We start from the raw sequence: 21272 nt of genomic DNA on the forward strand, positions 1-21272 counted from the left end.
CACAAATATATATAAATTGAGTTTAGTCTTTGTCTTTTTTTTTTAAAGGAAGGCAAAAGGGCTGGTTTTTTTTTTCTTCCTTTTTATTTTTTATTTTTTTATTTTTAAATTGCCATATTTTTTGTATTTCGAATTGATATGTCAAAGGTTTAGGTTATATTTGATAATCGTTTTTGTTTTTTGTTTTCCTAAATTATTTTGAAGAATAAAATCAAAAAATAACTTTTTTATGTTTTTAAAATTAAGTATTGAATTATAAAAAAAAATCAATTAAATTAAATCATTTTTTAAGAAATAAAATGAATATTTATTAGAATGAAGGATTGCTCAAAATGCAAGCGTCCTTAGAGAATTGCAAACGATCACCCATAAGTAAACTTGGAAAACAGATCGGGTTAATCAAGATTGGATTTGATCTGACTAGACTCGAGTTAGAAACGAGTTTAGGTAAATAATGGGTCATTTTAATCAGGTTACCAATCCTATAACTTGGATTTTTAATGTTTGGGTCAACCTAATATGACCTATATTTTTTTCATATGAAAAAATATATATACACATATAAAAGAATGAAACTTAATCTTTGTTGTTTTCAATACAAATAAAAGAATAAATAAGCAAAAATAAATAAAGAATGCATAAAATATTTAAATTCATGTGGTCCAAATTAAATAATACATAGACACTTAATATTATACAATCCAAAGTTATTTACTGATCTTATCTTCACTACAATACAATAGAACATAAAAACAAAATGTGGACCATATCACATTGTTAGCCTCATCAGGTGCACCTATTGTTTGTAAAATATAAATAAAATTAAATTACATACAAGGTTAACTAAATATATAAAGATTTACGGACAAAATTGGGAAATGCCCCATTTGGGTAAAAATAGCAGCATAATGCCCTTTTCTCCAAACTATATAGGGAAATGTCCCTCTTTTGTAACTTGATTTTCTCAAAATCGAGTTATAAAAAAAAAATTTCTAGAGCCCCATAGCGGCGTTTTTAAGGACTTATAGTGACATTTTCAGGATCTATAGTGACGTTTTGTAACTCGATTTTCATAAAATCGAGTTATAGGCAATTTTTTTAATTTTTTTTTACCTATAACTCGATTTCTTATAAATCGAGTTAAAAAACGCCACTATAGGTCCTAAAAACGTCACTATAGGCTCCTAAAAAACGCCGCTATAGGACCTAACTCGATTTTGAGAAAATCGAGTTACAAAAGATAGGCATTTCCCTATATAGTTTGGAGAAAAGGGCATTATGCTGCTATTTTTACCCAAACGGGGCATTTCCCAATTTTGTCCAAAGATTTACAAATAAAACATAATAACATTTTAGGTAAAATAGAAATAAGTAAATAATTAATGTAATCTGCATTACAACATTGGTTGTAAATCCAAATAATGAAAATATTCATACTTAAAAATTACACCTGACGAGTAATTTCATCAATATTTATAACTAGAATACAAATTTTTAATATTACTAGTATACAATGAAAAATGGTCAATAAATAAGTAAAAGTTATATAAAGAAAATTAGATAAATAGAAGTGTAGAGAACTAAAGAAGTGTTTGGTACATGCACTTAAAAACTGAAAACATGTGTGAAAATTCATAGGTGAAAAAATATGTGAAAATATGTATAATATTGTTTAAAAACTGAAAGCATGTATTTGAGTAGGGATACCTAATAGGGCCTAAGTTGTTCTGAAAAGTGAGGGAAAAAAAAGTTCATGTGTTAAAAAATGGGCAACCTGCTGACCCAACTCAGACTTACGTAGGTTCCTTTTAATTAAGATTATATCCAAGGTCAATATGGAATTCGAGACTACGTACTGTCCAAAACCAAAAACAGCTACCTTACCACCTCATAAACCTTTTCAAGTATAGTACAAAAATGTTATCTGTCTCTACTCTTTACAAATAATTAAATTCAATTATGTGATTCCTCGATCAATGTAACCACATAATTGAATAAATTAGAAAATATTAAGTCGGTTAACAATAAGAGAAACAATATCTAAATTCTATCCAAAGGTTAAAAACCAAATTAGTGTGTTTCTAAAAATCAATCTAAGTGCTAAGAAATTATTTAGTTATTATATTATTAATTGGATGGAAGGATAGAGAATTGCTGGACATTGTTGGTGCAGTCCTCTAGATGTACTAAATAATTACTTGAAAATCTGGGCTACGAGAGTTTCTTTCTTTCTTTTTTTTCCTAGAATATTAAACCTTAAGGAAATACAAACCAAAACAACAAACAAGGAACCACTACACAGGAGAATCACGTCTGAGTGCGCCCTTACAACACTATCAAGCATATCTTAAACAAAATTTGACCCAAGAAAGATGAACTAAAACCCCACTTTCACAAGACCTTGAGGTTTCTTGCAAACACCACTTTAAAAAAAAAAAAAAAGAATACCAAAGTAACGTTATTTGATTTTGTGGGTACCTAGGCATGCATGGAACGTCCTAGGCATGCATGCAACGTCCTAGGCCATCATCGGACGGCTTTGCAACGTCCTAAGCATGCTTTGCAACATCCTAGGCATGCTTGGCTACGTCCTCGGACGGTGTCCATATCGAATGACTAAACTAATGGTACATTACTCCCTTCGCTTCAAAGCTTATAAGGTAGCAAGTGGGGGGGTTTTCCTTTGATGTGGAATTCCTAGGACACCGTCCGAGGGACGTAGCCAAGCATGCCTAGGATGTTGCAAAGCCGTCCGAGGACGACCTAGGACGTTGCATGCATGCCTAGGACGTTCCATGCATGCCTAGGTACCCACAACTAATGGTACACTACTCCCTTCGCTTCAAAGCTCATAAGGTAGCAAGTGGGGGGGTTTTCCTTCGATGTGGGACTCCTAAGACACCGTCCGAGGACGGCCTAGGACGTTGCATACATGCCTAGGACATTCCATGCATGCCTAGGTACCCATAGATTTGTTATGATAAATATAGCTCACTTAATTAATTGCATAATTTCTTTCTCAAAAAAAAATTAATTGCATAATTTTTTTAAATAAATAACATATTTGCTAGACTCTAATAAACAACATAATGTAATAGTTATTTTTATGGTTTAGTTATTTTTTTAATTTGGTTGTGTTTTTATTAAAAAAAAATAATCATCCCTTATGATCAAGGGAGTCAATACCGTATCAGAGACTGTTTTGATTTAGTTAAGAAAATGAAATATTTCGATACCGATTGATAATGACATACTTTTTCAGAATTACTGCTATATATCACAAATACATAAAACTTACATATCTTGCACAAGTTTAACATATTAGTCACATTACATTACTCCAATATAAACATAAATAGTATATTTATAATAATAAAAGGAAAAAAAAGAAAAAGAAAAAAAAAAGATGCACACATGACTTCTCAAAAGATGTAGTCAAATACTTTAATCCCACACCACTTCAAAATATTGGTTCTAAAAAAAAACACAAAAAATTTAAATCAATTTTTTTAATAATTACAATAGGGTGAAGGGGATTTTATTTCCCCCTTTTTTGGATGAAAGACTAGAGGGATTTAAACCTTAGAACCCTAGAAATCTTCGTTGGGAATATCATGAGATAACAATTTATTTACAAGAACCCTAGAAATCTTTGTTGGGAATATCAAGAAATACCAATTAATTTATAAGGCTCTTGACAATTTAAATCAAACTTTTTTTTTAGAAAGAATTTAAATCAAACTTAAACAATGAGAAATGTAACTCTTAAATAAGTCCAAAAAAAATCTTTGGAATATCAAGTAGTTTACTATTTCCAAGAGTTTTAACACATTATTACTGACATTAAAAAAAGAAAACACATTATTTCTGATATTATAAGAGTACCCTCCACTCAAAAGCCCTTGAAATCACCAACTAGTAGCCTTAAGAAAGCCTGCAGCTCTTATAAAGCTGAAAAGTTGAAGAGCGAAGATAATTAAGCCCAACAAATCACTAAGAGAACATCATATGATATATCCACAATAAAAATAAGTGATTTATATATATATATATATATATATATTTTAAGTTATTAACAATTTTTTCATTTGAAATATTACCATCCATATAGAGACAATAAAAACAAATGTCATAATTGAACAAAGTTATCACTTAGCTATAACGGTAAAAATAATATGAAATAAATAAACAATTAATGTTCCCCAACTAAAAACGGTTAATCATTAGACAGTATTTGTTATGTTAATATTTCTTGCCTACTAAAACTAAGGAAGAATAGGAGTTAGAATCTCAAATCTCCTTACATATAAATGGTATCGTAAAGTGTGTAGCAACTTTGGTCCATTGGCTCTTCCATTCCATATATATAAGAAGAGACAGAGACTTTTGAAAGAACATTCAACATAGTGAGTGAATCAGTTAATATATTATTGGAAGACTCTTTTTTCATGCCACATTACACTATTTTATTGGCAATACTCATGCCACATTAACATATCATGGATTTGTGGGTAAGTTCACATTTGCTGTCACAATTAGTCATTTCTTTATTCTGTTTAAAAAGTTGCCATTAAGAAGAACTAACGATGATAGCAAATGCGAAGTTACAAGACCGAAATAACAAAAAATTATAGGATCAAAAATGACAATTGACCAGACTTAAAAGGGTAATATTTGTATTTTGCCTTAAATACAAATTACATGTTGGTTGGCAACTATTTATGCACAAATAAAACTCATGTGCAGGCATAACCAGGAAAGAATATACAAGCCATAATTAGGCATGAAGAAATTAAACTATAAGCCAATTTATGTTGCTTGATTAAATGTATGAAGATTAGACCGTTTAATCATAAGAACACGTCGTTTTCTTCCTATCCATGTAGTCATCCATTGGGGATCACCTGAGACAACTCGATATCCTGCATTTGTATACAATTTACGTGCTCCAAAATCATCTTCATAGGCCCTCAGAGCAAGATACTCGAAACCCCACATAACAGAAAGCACATCGCAAGCTTTAAGCAACAAAGTTGCTATCTTCTGCCTCCTTTTTTACCGTATATATGAGTTGGAGAATAACAATAAGAAAATAAAGAGGAGTGAGAGACAAAAAAGAAAAAGAAAAAGAGAGTAGGTGTTACTTAAAGTAGTTGAGTTGTTTCTTATAAAAAAAAAAAAGTTTTTTGAACCCCATAAAAAAAAACATATGATTTAAATATCAGATCTCTTACTTGACAAGAAGAGTTTTTTCCAATTGATTTGGGCCTCATCACTCATTAGCCATAATATCTTCGATTGCAAGGAATAATTTGATTTAATCTTAAAGATATTTGAAATACAGTTACATCGTACTTTTACATTATAATGAATCAAATGAAGAGTATATATGATAGACTAAAATCTCAAACTATGCCCCGGAATAATTCGAGATTACAATACTTACATTGTAAGAAAGATTATAATTACTTAAAATCTTGAAAAATCGAAAAGAGTAAGTCCTGATACAATATGTTGGAGTAGATTGCTGGACTTGAGTGGTAAAACAAATAACTAGAAACCTGACAATCATCCTAGTACTATATATATTTGGTAGTTTTTAAAAGAATGGAATAGGAATCCAACTCAATATATTTTTTCTTTCATAAAATGAGGTATGCAAATGAAAGGAATATTTATATATATATATATATATTTTTTTTTGTTTCTCAAAATATGGATAAAATTGGAGTATTTTTTTTTCTCTATTTCATTAAAAGAAAGAGTTCTTCTTTTTGGGGGAAAATTTCATAGTCATTTTATTCCTTAATTTATATTAAACTTTAAAACAAGAAAATTGATAGAATATTATTTAAGAAAAATAAAAAAAAAGAGGTGCGAATTTAGGATGGAAATACTGTATGTATTAATTTACCTGAAACTTTTCAGAACAGCTATCCCGGAGACGTAAAGATACTCTTCTACTTCAGCTGCTGGGAGATATTGAAGCACAGATTTGTCTCTCAACACTGTGACATCCACAATGCCCACAACTTGCTTTTGTGAATCAGAAGCATTTGTGGTAGGCTCAGCAACCAAACAAGCATACCTGTTATTAATTTCATCAACAAATTAAAATGTCTTTTCTGGCTTTGAAAAAAACATATAGGTACAGCTACGTCCTGCAAAATTTTTATATGCACATAATGGACCTAACTATACACAATTCTTTTGTATTATGGATGACAAGTACACTAGGAATTTAATCTTCCACGGTCAACGTTTACCTGTTTGGAGGTGAGTTTCTAAGTTTGTATACAAGACCAGAAAGCACCTCAGCCTGTATTTAGAAGCAATTCAACACACAACTGTTACATAAGGATATGTTGATAATATACTGCCTGTCGTCTAAAACTTTAGATTAAGTGTCGATCTATACCCTGTCAGATTTAGAAAATAAAATTTTAACCATGATATGAACGGGAAATAGACGGTAATTAATAGTACATTAATCTTAATTACAATGAACTCTAATACCCTTGATGAACTTTTCAAAATTCAATTAGTTCACCATATCATGTTTATTCCTTCCCCAAGGATGAATTAACTACTTTCGCATTCAGAAAAAAGAATTACTAAGTCTGATTTAGACATTAACTCATGAACAAGAATACACATATAAAGTTCAAGTAAATCTTTTAACAAGAATACCCAGAAATTTTCAAAATTAATTACATTTTTTTTGCTCAGCCAAAAAAGAAAAGAAAAGAAAAGAAAAAAGAAGTCGAAGAATAAGTCATTGAAAAGTGCCAAAGGCACATGAAATGCTTCAGCTTGAATCTGAGCTGCTTTCCTCATCTCATCAGCATTCTCAACCAGCCTTCTTACCTTCCATCCATACTCATTTACCAAATATCCAAATTGTCCCTCAGCGAATTTTCCATCCCCAACCAAACCCACTTCCTCAGCTGATGAGGTTGAACTATGCACCACAAATCTTCTTGCTTTCATCAATATTTTCCCACTTTGAAGACCTGCATTAATTCTCCAACTTTCTCCATAACCCATCAAATAATTACTCGTCCTACCTTGTTTAAGACCACGTGTGTTTCCATTTGAAGGTTCTATACATAGTTTTTTTGGAATAATGCGGTGGTTTGCTACCAAATGAGCCATGTTCATATATAGTATGAGAAATTAATTTTTTGGTAGAATATACTTACATTACATTTCCTATTTCTGATCCAAGTGTATGATTGCTTGCTTCCTTGGCCTAAAAGCTTCGCTTAGGCCATTGAGATTTACTCAGTTTATTCATTGCGTGCTTATATGTCCAGAGAAGCTATTGAGACTATAAAAGGAAAGCTGGGTAAGGTATGGTATGCTTACGAGAGAGAACGGAAGCTAATCTCTATGGGTTGATCATCGATGCTTTTCGACCAATGCCTATGTCAACCGTAGAACAGTAGAAGATGAGCAATGAGATTAATAGAAAACTCCATTGCTGTAATTACTCTTTCTTCTCACTTTTTCTTTTTTCTTTTTTAATAAACATGGGAGAACGATGGTCACAGGTGGCAGGGAAAGATAAGGTATGCATATGAGTGGTCATAAATTCTTGTTTGCTTGAGACCATGAGAACTAAGATGCCATATTAGAGGGTCCATACCACATGCGATGTACATTTGAAAATTTGCCTTGTATAAACAGAGAAATTCCAAACATACAATATTTTTTGCAACCTTTTATACAACTTTAGAATAGGTATTTTGCTAAAATGCTAAATTTATCATCAAAATATAGCAAAAGTGGACCGTATCAGTGGAGTAAAAACCTTTTCTTTATTTTTTCCTGCTAAGTTACCGTGCACAACCAAAGATGGTTGTGCAGTAGCTAAAAAGGTAATACGTACATACATACACACACACACACATATATATATATATATATATTAAAAGATATATCATTTTATTATGTTGAATGCTAAAATAAAATCACTGATATTTGGTGTTTTATAAAGTGATGTAGTAAAATAATTAAATTAGCTTTTTATGGTGCTAAATTGCTAAATTTTTGGTACCACCAATGCTAATGCTCTAAGATGGTAGATGTAATTGAAGAATTAGTTTTACATGAGACCATCATGACGCTACATTTTTTTTTATGCACTAATCACAATAAATCATGTTAACAATTAGGAAATATGTTATGCCCCTTGACTTATTATTGCAATCGCAGGCTGGGTTTTCAACAAAAATAAGAATAATGTTACATTCATAGTATTTTTAGAATAATCTCACAACAAATCTTGTGCGGTAAACTAATACTAATACTAAGTTAGGAAATATATATGTTATGTCCCTTGACTTATTATTGCAATCGTAGGCTGAGTTTTCAACAAAAATAAGAATAATGTTATACTCATAACATTTTTAGAATAATCTCACAACAAATCTTATGTGGTAAACTAAGTTAGGCTCAATACTAACATCACTTTTATACTTACTAATAATAGCTTGTTATATAATAATTGTTATGAAAATATTGTGGATGTAGCATTACTTTAAAAATAATTTTGGCCCCTAAACATAATCTTTAACCCCTTAAACAAAAAGAAGGGGGGGGGGGTCAAATAACAACAAGTATTAACCCAAACAAATTGAAAACAAGACTAGATCAGTAACAAGTGAATACTTTCTTTTAAAAAAAGCCTATTAAAAAAAACCCCTAATCATTCAAATTTGTAACTTGTTCAACCCATTATATAAAAATAATCTCTAATTTCATTTTTTTATTAAAAAAAAAAAAAAGAGTACCAAGAAAAATTTTGTGGTCACAAGTTCTCCTTAGCAATGCTGGTAGCTATGCTCTCTTTGACTTTGTAATCACAACAATTTTACTCTCTTTAGTAACTCAATTCGCAGTTGTTGCAAGTATCATTTCTCTCTCTCTCTCTCTCTCTCTCTCTCCTTTTTTCTCTTTTCTATTATCATTTCAGAATCTCTCACTTATTCTCATCTCAATATTCTCAGTTTTCACTTTATCTCTTATTAATTCTTTTTTCCTTTTTCTCTTTGTTAGTAGAAGAAAATTGTAATACTTCATGTATTTTTTTTTTTGGGGTGATGTTAATATATTCAAGTTATCTATTTATTAAATTTTGTATCATTTAAATTTTTTAGTGACTATTTTAGAATAAAATTTAATGTAGTACTTAACAAATGGACGGTGTTGTATAGAGAGTGTCTAGAGAGTTTTTCTAGGGACACCTTTTTGTACACACCTGCCCCAACTTACTTAGGTGTCCGTTGGTAATTGGATTATATCACTTACACATGAGTTCACCAATTAGAGCATTTCAATTAGTAATTGACACTAAAGCAAGTTGTGGTAAAATATGCCTAAAGGGTGTGTCCCAAGACTTTTTGAGGGGGTATTTGCATTTCAATTAGTAATTGACACTAAAGCAAGTTGTGGTAAAATATGCACTAAAGGGTGTGTCCCGAGACTTTTTGAGGGGGTATTTGCATTTCAATTAGTAATTGACACTAAAGCAAGTTGTGGTAAAATATGCACTAAAGGGTGTGTCCCAAGACTTTTTGAGGGGGTATTTGCAAAGCAGCTGTGTAAGGATCTACAATGTAGTAAGTTAATACGCGTTTCAAATGTATAAGCAAACTAGCATCTCGAGTTTTAGAAACTCGAGATTCATATTAAAACTCGAGTCTCAAAAACTCGCTCTGTGAGTCTTTGTGCTGATGAGTTGGAAAGAAAATGCCACATAGATCTCGAGTCTCTGAGACTCGAGTTCTAAAAGCAAAACCATTTGGTACTTCAACAACACCAGAATTGAAGAAGAACCGACGATGAAGAACAGACCTGATACTTCAATAACACCAGAACCGAAGAAGAACCGATGATGAAGAACAAACCTGAAGAAGAACGATCTGACGACGAAGAACCAACGATCTGATGACAAAGAACAGCAACAAAGAACAAAGGAAGAGCAGATTTGAGTGGGCGATTGGATGATCTAAGTCTGATCTGCATGAAGAACTCAAAAGATCGTGAGGAAGAAGAAGTTTGAGCTACCCACTTGCTTCAATTTCATTTCCATGTTCTTCATCGTCATCATCCCAACAAGTTATTGCCTTTCGCCGGCGGAGGCAGTGACGGCAGAGCTGGGATCGGACGTGGCGGTGGTAATGAAGGCTGGAGTTGGTGGGTGTCACTGCTTGTGTTCTTGGAGATACATTGAAAAGAAAATGGTGGAAGACGAAGGCTGATCTAAAAAAAAATGGAGATACAAGTTATTGCCTTTTGAAGAAGACGAAGGCTGATCTTAAAAAAAAATGGTGGAACTCGAGTTTATAAAACTCGAGTTCTACGTGGTATATTTTCCACCTCAGATGCCACCAGTTGGGTCTCCGCTTAGGTCTTGAGTTTTAGAAACTCAAGATCTAATTAAATCTCAAGTTTTTAAAACTCGAGATGCTAGTTTCATACATAATTTCAAAATCGGAGAACTAACGAAATTGTTGGAATATTATTGTATTTGGAAAGGGTGTTCACTTTTTGAGTATCTAAATATAGAAGCTAGTTAACCTAGTAGTATAATGCCAGTACAATGGTATAGTACACTACAATGATAGTACAATGGGTTCAAAAGTGGGCTTGAGCCTGATTTTTTAAAGATTTTTTTAAAGGCTATTACATAGGCTAAGGAATATTTTAATAGACCTAGCAAATATGTTGATCGAATGGGTTCGGGTTTGAACCAAATGTGTATGGGTCAAACTGGGTTTAGGTCAAAAAATTATAGGAGTAAAAAGGTTGTAAAACCTATAATCCTTACCAAATTTTTGACAATTCAGGTCAACACATAGTGTTGGGTTGGAAAAATGTGAATAGGTAGTGTCTTGTAGTTGTAGATGTGTTTTAATATAAGAAATAATAAAATTATTTAATAAATATTTGAATATAAAAGAAAAATTATTTAAAATTTTGGCTAAAGGCTCCAAATACATTGAACAGGCTTAGACATTAGTATTAATTAAAGGTTGTGATTCTTGTGAATATGGGGCTTCTTTCCTATCCTTATTTTAAAAAGAAAAAAAAAATCAAAGAAGATTGTAAATCATTTAACCTCCTTAAAAAATTCAGGTTGGATGCAATGTAAGGTGAGGATAAAAAGAAAAAAAAAAAAAAAAGAAGAGTGAAAAAAGAAGCGGGAGAGAATGAGAATGAGAATGAGAATGATATAAAATCATGGACAAAGTTAATTACAAAATTGGTTGGAACTTTATGTTACAATCTTACTCAATATCTTTTTATTAGAGGACAATTTTGACAAATTCACCACTAGATTACACCTTCTTCTTATATCTTTCATGCTTGCAAAATTTTTAGAAAATTAAAGATCATCAGCTATGTCATCAATAAATTGTTTAAATTGCAAGTTTTTGTAATTTAAAATTATGCGTAACATATAAGCTTATAGATCATATGGTAAATAATATTTGATTGTTATAAAATTTGACATGTGTATTAAAGGTTTGTTTGGGATCTGCTTATTTTATTGAAATTGAAAACTTTTTACTGAAAGTACGGTAGATAAAAATAAATGTTAATTGAAATAGTATAGTGGGACTTATAAATAGTACCTAAAAGTATAGTAAGAGCCATAAATAGTAACAAAAATAAATTAAATAATAAAATAAATTAATAAAAAATATATAATAATATTTATTTTATTAAGTAAGATTGAAGTTTTACTACGCTGTCGGTCCTCTTTCTTGTAAAATAGGTGGGACCTGAAAAGAATGTTTTAAAACATCGGTTTCCAAGAGCATCCCCTTTCCCACACGCTATAATACTAGGCATATTCTCGTAACTCTCAACTGATTAGCACCAACCACATGGAACTAAAACCTCCTCATGTTTCTAACATGGTAACCAACATCACTGGATCCTACAAATAACTCTGTTCTGTCACTGGCATCATCATCAATACTCGTACAAAATGGCTTCAAAAACCTTTCCATTTGCAGTTCTAGCACATGGGTGTTTTTTGTCACACCCACCCACCTTAACTTCTAATCATAAGTCCTTTACTCCACAACCCATCAAGCATTTACGTTATCTCTGTGTCAATCACAGGCTGTTTGCAAAAGATAATGGACATTTGTTGGTTTCCCACTTCTTCAAATCCTCAACTTGGAGGTAACTTTCATCTGCTTACTTGGTTCTTAATCATTCTAATCTTTGGTTGCTCAGAAAACAAAAAAAATGAAAAACAAAAGGCAGTGGTGAAAGTTTGAATATGATTGATTTTCTCTGTTGCTTCATTTTTGTGCTCAATTAGTTGATATACATTCAGTAGCCAGCAAAAGTGTCAGAATTTGATGCTGGGTTTTGATGTTTTGGGTGGATATTCAATGCCTTGAGCAATTTATACATTCTTGATTGATGAATGATCGCTGAATTTATGTGCTGATATATCGACCAATATAATCTAGACCTAATGACAACTATGATGGTTTCCAGGTTCATTATCGCTTTACTAATCAAAGTACTATCATGTAGTAATTGCTTGCGCTTAAGTTACACTGCTTCTTCATATGTTTTCAGGAACTTAATATTTAGCTCAATTAATAGATAAAATTTAGTTACAAAATTGGTTGTAGCCTAAACTCAATAAAATAAACATTACTATATATTTTAAAAATCTATCCATTGAATTGAATGTTCTTTACGCTCTCAATACACATGTCAAATTTTGTGTTAATCATATATTATTTACTATATAATTTATAAACTTATATTTTATGCATAATTTTAAACAACAAAAATTTGCAATTTAAAAAATTTATTGATGATATAGCTATTGATTTTTAATTTTCTAGAAATTTTGTAAGCATATAGAATATAAGAAAAATATGTAATTCAATGGTGGATTTGTCAAAATTTACCTCCAATAAAAAGATATTAAAGTTGTAATCTTAGGCTACAACCAATTTTGTAACTCAACTTTGTCCAAAAGTAATATCTTTCTTATGAAATTTGGACAAGTTAACTTTTACGGATGCCCTTCTCAAACATCCAATAATTCGCGCTGTGTGCGTAGAACTTCGATGGTTTTCATGTGAGAGTGATACTAGGGAAAGTACACATTTTATTATAGAAGTCTTACAAACTTATGCGTCTCCACTCATTTATATCAAAAAAGTAGCTAGTACGTGTATTTATTATGCTATTGAAGTGGCACTAATTAAATTCTTGCCACAACAGTTGGTAAGCATTTTGTAGTAAAACTGGCAATATTTTTTTCCTTCATGTAATGCCTGAAGCATGTTGTACGTTTCAAATTTTTTTGGTGTAATGCCTTGCAACTTCCAATTGTTCGTCTGTTTTTTTTTTTTTTTTTTTTTTTTTTTTTTTTTTTATTTTTCTTCACGGATTTCAGTTTTTTTACTGTTTATGTACTGTAGCGGATACTGTTTAATGAACAGTAGCCGCAAAGTTTGACTTTTCAACCAAAATTTACTGTTTACGGACCCACAATTTTCACTTTTCAGCAACTTTTTCATTAAAAATGGGTCTCACGGTACTATTTACACATTTAAAAATTATTTTGCTACAGTGTTTTCAGTTTTCAGTTTTCAATTTTCAGTTTTCAGTTGTATCCAAACAGGCCCTAAACTTACGGCGCACTTTCTTGTAAAATAGGTGGGACCTGAAAAGAATGTTTTAAAACATCGGTTTACAAGAGGATCCCCATTCCCACACGCTATAATACTAGGCATATTCTCGTTACTCTCAACTGATTAGCACCAACCACGTGGATCTAAAACCTCCTCATGTTTCTAACATGGTAACAAGCACCACAGGATCCTACAAATAACTCTGTTCTGTCACTGGCATCATCATCCATGCTCGTACAAAATGGCTTCAAAAACCTTTCCATTTGCAGTTCTAGCACATGGGTGTTTTTTGTCACACCCACCCACCTTAACTTCTAATAATAAGTCCTTTACACCACAACCCATCAAGCATTTACGCTATCTCTGTGTCAATCACAGGTTGTTTGCAAAAGATAATGGACATTTGTTGGTTTCCCTCTTCTTCAAATCCTCAACTTGGAGGTAACTTTCATCTGCTTACTTGGTTCTTAATCATTCTAATCTTGGTTGCTCAGAAAACAAAAAGAATGAAAAACAAAAGGCAGTGGTGAAAGTTTGAATATGACTGATTTTCTCTGTTGCTTCATTTTTGTGCTCAATTAGTTGATATACATTCAGTAGCCAGCAAAAGTGTCAGAATTTGATGCTGGGTTTTGATGTTTTGGGTGGATATTCAATGCCTTGAGCAATTTATACATTCTTGATTGATGAATGGTCGCTGAATTTATGTGTTGGTTTATCGACCAATATAATCTAGACCTAATGACAACTATGATGGTTTCCAGGTTCATTATCGCTTTACTAATCAAAGTACTATTATGTAGTAATTGCTTGCGCTTAAGTTACACTGCCTCTTCGTATGTTTTCAGTAACTTAATATTTACCTCAATTAATGGACAAAATTTAGCTACAAAATTGGTTGTAGCCTTTGGCTACAACCTTGCTCAATAAAATAAATATTATTACATATTTTGAAAATCTAACCATTAAATTGAATGTTCTTTACGTTCTTAATACACATGTCAAATTTTATGTTAATCGGATATTATTTACTATATGATTTATAAACATATATTTTATGCATAATTTTAAACTACAAAAATTTGCAATTTAAAAAATTTATTGATGACATAACTATTGATTTTTAATTTTTTAGAAATTTTGTAAACATAGAGGATATAAGAAGAAGATGTAATTAAATAGTTGATTTGTCAAAATTTACCCCCAATAAAAAGATACTAAGGTTGCAATCTTAGGCTACAACCAATTTTATAGCTAAATTTTGTCCAAAAGTAATATCTTTCTTTTATAATTTGGACAAGTTAGCTTTTACAGATGCCCTTCTCAAACATCCAATAATTCGCGCTGTGTGCGTAGAACTTCGATGGTTTTCATGTGAGAGTGATACTCGGGAAAGTACACATTTTATTATAGAAGTCTTACAAGCTTATGCGTCTCCACTCATTTATCACAAAAAAGTAACTAGTATGTGTATTTATTATGCTATTGAAGTGGCACTAATTAAATTCTTGCCAGATCAGTTGGTAAGTATTTTGTAGTAAAACTGGCAATATTTTTTTCCTTCATGTAATGCCTGAAGCATGTATGTTTCAAATTTTTTTGGTGTAATGCCTTGCAGCTTCCAATCGTTCATCTGTTCTTTTTTTTTTTTTTTTTTTTTTTTTGTTGTGTGTGTGCGTGTGTCGTTTTGAGCATAGAATGTAATATATCTTGTTTTTGCAAATAGGATTAGAAGCTTTCAACAGGAGAATGCAGAGAGTTATGAAGATGCTAGATCTCAAGATATTCTGGATGAACAAGATAGATTAACTGATGAGGTGATTGGAAATGAGAATAATGGACGTGGTTCATTCCTGGCTAAAGTGGCAATTGTGCTGGGCATAGCTGCAACAGTCACGTAATATCTATTTGCCTCCAGTGGCCTGTTCTTGGACCGTCGCTTGGAATTCAATTTCTGGCTGAAGGTTCATCCTCTTCAGTAATGGCTGCTCCCCCTGTTGGTTTCACTTTTAAAACTTTTGGATACAATGTTGTACTTCCAGAATATGCACCAGGGTATGCGCATTAGTCTGGCTCCCCACTAAATAAAAAAGCCTAGTTTTCTTTTGAGCTGGCTTTCCAGAACTGTCTCTAAATTTTTACGTAATTCACTGAAACAGATTGCTCCTTTATATCTATCTGCAGTTAGATTTATCAGCAACAAAATAATCTGCCATTAAAATTCATCCTGATGCAAACTGTGATTTTTTATTAATTCAATTTTTCTTTTTCTTTTTGCAGGTAGGGGAGGTTAAATTATAGTTTAATATCGAAATTAATCCATGCGAAATCATTTTCTGTTAGAGCTAAATTTTATATTTTAACTTGAAAACCATCATGATGTTTGCTTTGTCTTCACCATTGTTACTTCATTAATAGAAAAGTTTTGAGGAATTTACAAATATACTGCAATGCAGATGGATCTACTTTTGGTTGCTTATGGCTGCTGGGTGTGGACTTTTCATTAGTGAAGAGGCTCTAAATATTTGGGTCTGTCCTCTTTATTGGTATCTATTCATTCAATCTCAAGTTTTTACCTCTTTGGATTTATTACTGTCTCTGGTCTGTACCAACAGGGTCTTATAATTCAGTGTTGTTTGAACTTATGAGTGACCTTTGGATTTAAATTTTAGGTTGGCATAACTTTAGCACGGATGCTGACTTTGGATGGGACATGGCACTCTTTTGCTGAATCTTTCTCAGAAATGCTCCGTACATAATATCCACCATTCTGTGGGTATACTGGTTAGTTATAGCTCTATATTAACCTTAAATTCTTTGCAGCTTGTTACAAGTCGACTTTTTTTTTTTTTTTTTCCCAAAGAATCGACTTCGGAAGTGAAGCCTACCAGTATCGTCTACAAGAATGCTGCTGTGTACTTTACTGTAGCAGTTAGTAGTTTTTTTGCTCTGTCTAGTGTCTACTGCTCTATTTTGTTATTCTGAAATGTGACAGTCATCTTTCAGGGGAGTTTGCATCAGTGATCTGATACCATTTTATTTGGGGAAGCTTTTCAGGCAATCAGGGGCATCTGATGATGTTTGTTCGAGGGTAAGTTCAGCTTACTTGCTTCTGAATTTGTTTCATTCCTCAGCGTGATAGATAAATACATCCACAAAATCCCATACATTTATTATTATATCTATGTGCATATGAAGACTTCTTATCTGCAACTATTAAAAAAAATAAACTGATTTACTGTTCTCATTCTGTGGAAATATCACAATCCTGATAATGACTGTAGTTAGGGATTGGCAAAGAGAAGGCCTTAAACATTACTCACACGGTGCAAAAATATCGCAATCTCTCTGGCTTTGGTGAGCTCTAAGAGCTTTGTTATATTTATGTGAGATTTTATTAAAATTTTCAATTTGCATGCGCAGTCTCGGGTATCTCTCATTAGGACATGTTACCTGATTTTATATCTTACAATAATTGGCATTTCTTTTATAAAATTTATATGGATAACAGATTTTCATTGCATTGTAATTGGATGATCTAGCATTCCTGTTAGGCTTTGAGCCTTTGACAGTACCCTTGTACATCAATACAGGGTCCACCGCAATATAGTCCCTACTCACTTAGCTGTCATTTTGTTTTTTTTTCATGATTTACTCTTTAAACATGATTAGCTACTGTAAAACACAGTGGATATGTTCAATCAAGCACTTTATATTGTCAAGTGAATGCAGTGTGTATGGATAATGAAGCTTCTTTGAGTCATATTACTAACTTGTATGTTCTTATTCATTTTGATCTGCAGTAGAACGATTTTCCCTAGGAGTGAGAAATCCAACAGCTTTCCTAGCAGGGGCCATGGTTAGTATTACTGTGAACTTCTGGCCTGTTACAATCTTTTGAACTTTATGCTTGTTTTGATACTTTGATAATTTTTTCTGTGCTCAAACATTGGTTTTTTAATGTTCATCTCTTACCACTCTACCACTTTGTATGAGTTGTCTAATCTGGGTGGCATGGTAGGCTTGTTTATGTTTAATGGGTTTTGTTCTTAAAAGCCATTCCTTGATGTTTGAGAAAACATTGACTGATATAAAAATACTTAAGTATATTATGTTTTGGTCTTCACTTGCATCACATATGTGTTCTTGATAGGCTGGGCATGTCTTCAATTCCTTAAGATGTTGGGTGTGATCAATCATTTAATAATACTCAGGAATGGAACTTATGCAAATGGGACCAAGCAAGTTTTGAAAAGAAGAGGGAAGGGGACTAGGATGCTAGTTGTGAAACTTGCCTTAGGAGGAACATATGGGTCAAGCTAAAGCAACAATTTTGGAAGGTAGACTGTTTAATCTAAGGATATAAAGAAATAAAGTTTTATGGGAGACTTAATGACCATATGAGAAAAATAGTATGGGGATATGGCGCTGTGGATTTGTCAAACAAATATCCAGGAAATTAGATCCTACAATTTTCTTTTGTTATTATGTAGTTATATCAAATAGATGTTTTAAAAAAAAAATAATAATCTCCCTTTGTGCATATGGGATATGCAAGCCTGCGTAAATAACTATAAAGTTGTCAGTTAGTCAATAAAATAAATGGTAACATAAATAAATAAGATTATCTTTGAAAGAAGATAATAATTAAAAAATGGAAAAATGTAAATTAAGTTGAAAAATATGAAATTGAAGTATTTAATGATGTTGATTTGATTAGTATTTGAATTTGTGATGACCACCAGAAGTGAATTATTTGATGTAATGTTCCATTATATTTTTTACATTCAGGAAAAATTGTACCAAAGCGAGTTGTTTGATGTAATATTTTTATCTTTTACAGTCTGGCCAAAATTGTACTAATTAAAATCTGGAAGATACAAAGTAAATTTGGAAATATTATATTTTTTATAACTACAAAAAGCTGAAGAATGTACTTTGATCATCGTCAAGTATTATTCATCTCGGATATAACTGACAAGTTTGTTGTTTTCAATGGCATAAACACATGTATGAATTGAATGCAACCAGTATCTGACTGTTAAATTCTATTATCATCTTGGGGATGATGTGCTTAATCTGAGTGCAGGGTATTTCTCCAGAGTGCTTCTTTGCTGGAGTCTGTTGTGGTGGCTTGATCACTCTTCCCCTTCAGGTGAGTTCAATTCTGTTGGTGAACTTGTGGCTATATATACAGGGATAAAAGGGCCAAGACTTAAAAACGCAGCTGTATTAGCAAATATTTTGGGCTTTTAAAGGGAGGTAAAATAATGCCAAAAATACTATCAAATTGGAGCTCAATATGGGTCAAATTTCAGGCCCCTGGCTAAAAAATTTCAAGAAATAAAGTAAGCTCATTGGGGACTACAATTCTTAAAATGACATGGGAAGTAAAACTCAGTACACCAAGGTCATGTGCTGATTAATTTTAAATAGATTTTGCCTGACCAAAATTTTGCATGTTAAGGATTAGACTAATCTGAGAATTAAAAAGGTCCTGTAACCATTGTCAATGGACAATGGGCCCGCAAATCATTTACACTATGTTTGGGAAAAAAAGGGAGTAAAATGGAATGGAATATGATGTGTTTTCTCCATTTTGTTTGGGAGTTTATAAAACATAGAATGGAAATGAAAAAAAAAGTTTTACTTTAACCTTCATGTTTTACTTTTTTTTCTCTTCAAAATAGAAAGAAAATCAATATTTCACCTCAATTTTAATGAAGAAATATGGGTGTTCCTCCTACTTTTGGGAATTAGAATTCCTTTCTGGCCATTCTATTCCTTCCTACTTAACTTCCAAACAAAGAATAGATTGAATATTATTAAAAAATTCCTTTCAATCTATTCCATTCTACTCCATTCCTTCCCCACTCCAAAATAGGCTGATAAAAATAATAGTCTAACACTCAAATTTTAAGCAAGAAGATTTTTTATTATATAGAAATAATCATTGCCTATAGAAGAGAAGTAGTTGCAGAAGAGATTGATTTATAGATAAAGATAGAAGTGTGGCTGGATCTCTATGATTGGACTTTTAAAATTCGAAGTTAAATCAAAACACTCTCGTAGCTTTCTCTATATAAACAGGTGCGTCCCGGCAGAAAGAGCTGAAACTCTGCTGAAATTTTTTCAGAGAAGAAGAGTTTCTGTTGGTCTTTCTAGAAGTCTCATTGGTTGAAGAAGACTAAAAGATTTATGGAGGCAGCTTTTGAGAAAAGAAAAAACTTTTCTGTTCTGTTCTCAATGTCCTTTTCATTGCATTCATTAAATTTGCTCTTAGAAAGTATCAAAATCAATACATCAGAAACTGTCATTAATGTGTGTTATGTCTTATGTTTTCAATCTATTCTTGTATTTCTATTGCTTTTCTTTTAGAATTAGAGGTTTCCATTTAGTGTAATTTGCATTCTAGAGTTTTCTTGATTGAAAGTTGGATGCTAGAGCAAAATATACACAATATGACACCTATGGCTAAAATTTGTACCATTAATGCATATGATGTTTCATGAATGTTTAATAAGGGAGATATAATCACATCTTAGGTGCCATCATTGCCTCAACTTCTGACGCTTGCCGAAATGACTAAAACTTTCAAAAAAAAAAAAGTCTATTTTTATTGGTTTCATGTCTATCATTCTGTGTGAAGGTTTTCCTGCTGGGTGCATGCTTATTTTAACTCAAGCACCGTCACTCTTAACTGTTAAATCAGACATATGCTCAAGTTTCAAATTTTCAGGATTTAATCTTCCCTTCTTTTTGTAACCATTAATGACAGTTAAAATTAACATGAAAGTAACTCAATAGCAAGCTTTTAGTTCAGCAGCTAATGCATTTTTCACTCTTGGCTTTCTGAGCCCAGTTAGGGATTGGATTCTTATTGAGGGAGCATCCTGTGGCTGCCCTTGCTACAGTTGCAACAGCAGTGGTAAGCAGATTTCTGTTTGCATTGAAAAGTTCTTATTATACAAATAAATGGATGTAACCTCTATAATTATATAGGGAATTTGGACTGTTTTCCCATACGCTGTGGCTGCTTCAACGGCATTATTCCTTTTCCTGCAACGCCGCTACTCCTCATAGTTGTTTCTCGATCAAGTAGCGCTCAAAAAGAGAGGATAGAAGCTATCAATTTGTACATACTGAGATATGACTTCTAATTCACATTTTGTAGGTAAATGCAACCTTTTGTTGAACAATTATACTGTTACCCAATTTTCTGGGGTTATTTCATATAGAGAAAATGGCCTAATATTAGTGTGACAAAATGATGTACAAAGTTAATATACAGGTAGTCAAAAGCCTTGTGGCTCAAGAACACGATCTAGTTCTTTGAGTGGGGAGAACCTGGGTTCAAATCCCCTAACTCCACTTGTTGTAAGCAAAAAGTTAGCATACAAATAATTGATGCGTGTCATTGTCAGTATTCTCTGTTTTAGATTTTCTTAATATAATACACTTCCTTGGAGAACAGATCAATGTAATAATTGAAGAACAGTAAGGGACTTACCATTTTTATCTTCTTGGGGGCAACAAACATGATCAACTTACGGTACTGTACTTTATTTTGAGGTTATGGAATTTTTAGTT

General features: G+C 32.1%; 2 protein-coding genes across 2 annotated transcripts; one reads left to right on the forward strand and one right to left on the reverse strand.

Annotated features, from left to right (window-relative positions):
• Window positions 1-4691: 4691 nt before the first annotated feature.
• On the reverse strand, window positions 4692-7155 carry LOC136067110 (GCN5-related N-acetyltransferase 10, chloroplastic-like). Its single transcript, XM_065772428.1, has 4 exons — window positions 6868-7155; window positions 6267-6319; window positions 5915-6088; window positions 4692-5050 (listed from the first exon to the last, which is right to left on the reverse strand). The coding sequence occupies exons 1-4, from the start codon at window positions 7153-7155 to the stop codon at window positions 4810-4812; spliced, it is 756 nt and encodes a 251-aa protein (XP_065628500.1). The 3' UTR covers window positions 4692-4809.
• A 6994-nt stretch (window positions 7156-14149) lies between these two features.
• Window positions 14150-21108, forward strand: LOC111991899 (uncharacterized). Its single transcript, XM_065772404.1, is given in 11 exon segments — window positions 14150-14446; window positions 15409-15737; window positions 16139-16211; window positions 16355-16418; window positions 16421-16466; window positions 16689-16773; window positions 16967-17039; window positions 17486-17541; window positions 18772-18837; window positions 20545-20610; window positions 20685-21108. Coding segments are annotated over 10 exon segments (684 nt in total). The 5' UTR covers window positions 14150-14446; window positions 15409-15663; the 3' UTR covers window positions 20766-21108.
• The last annotated feature ends 164 nt before the right edge of the window (window positions 21109-21272 follow it).

This window comes from Quercus suber, unplaced genomic scaffold, assembly GCF_002906115.3.
Source record: "Quercus suber isolate HL8 unplaced genomic scaffold, Cork oak 2.0 scaffold_58, whole genome shotgun sequence".
NCBI lineage: Eukaryota > Viridiplantae > Streptophyta > Magnoliopsida > Fagales > Fagaceae > Quercus > Quercus suber.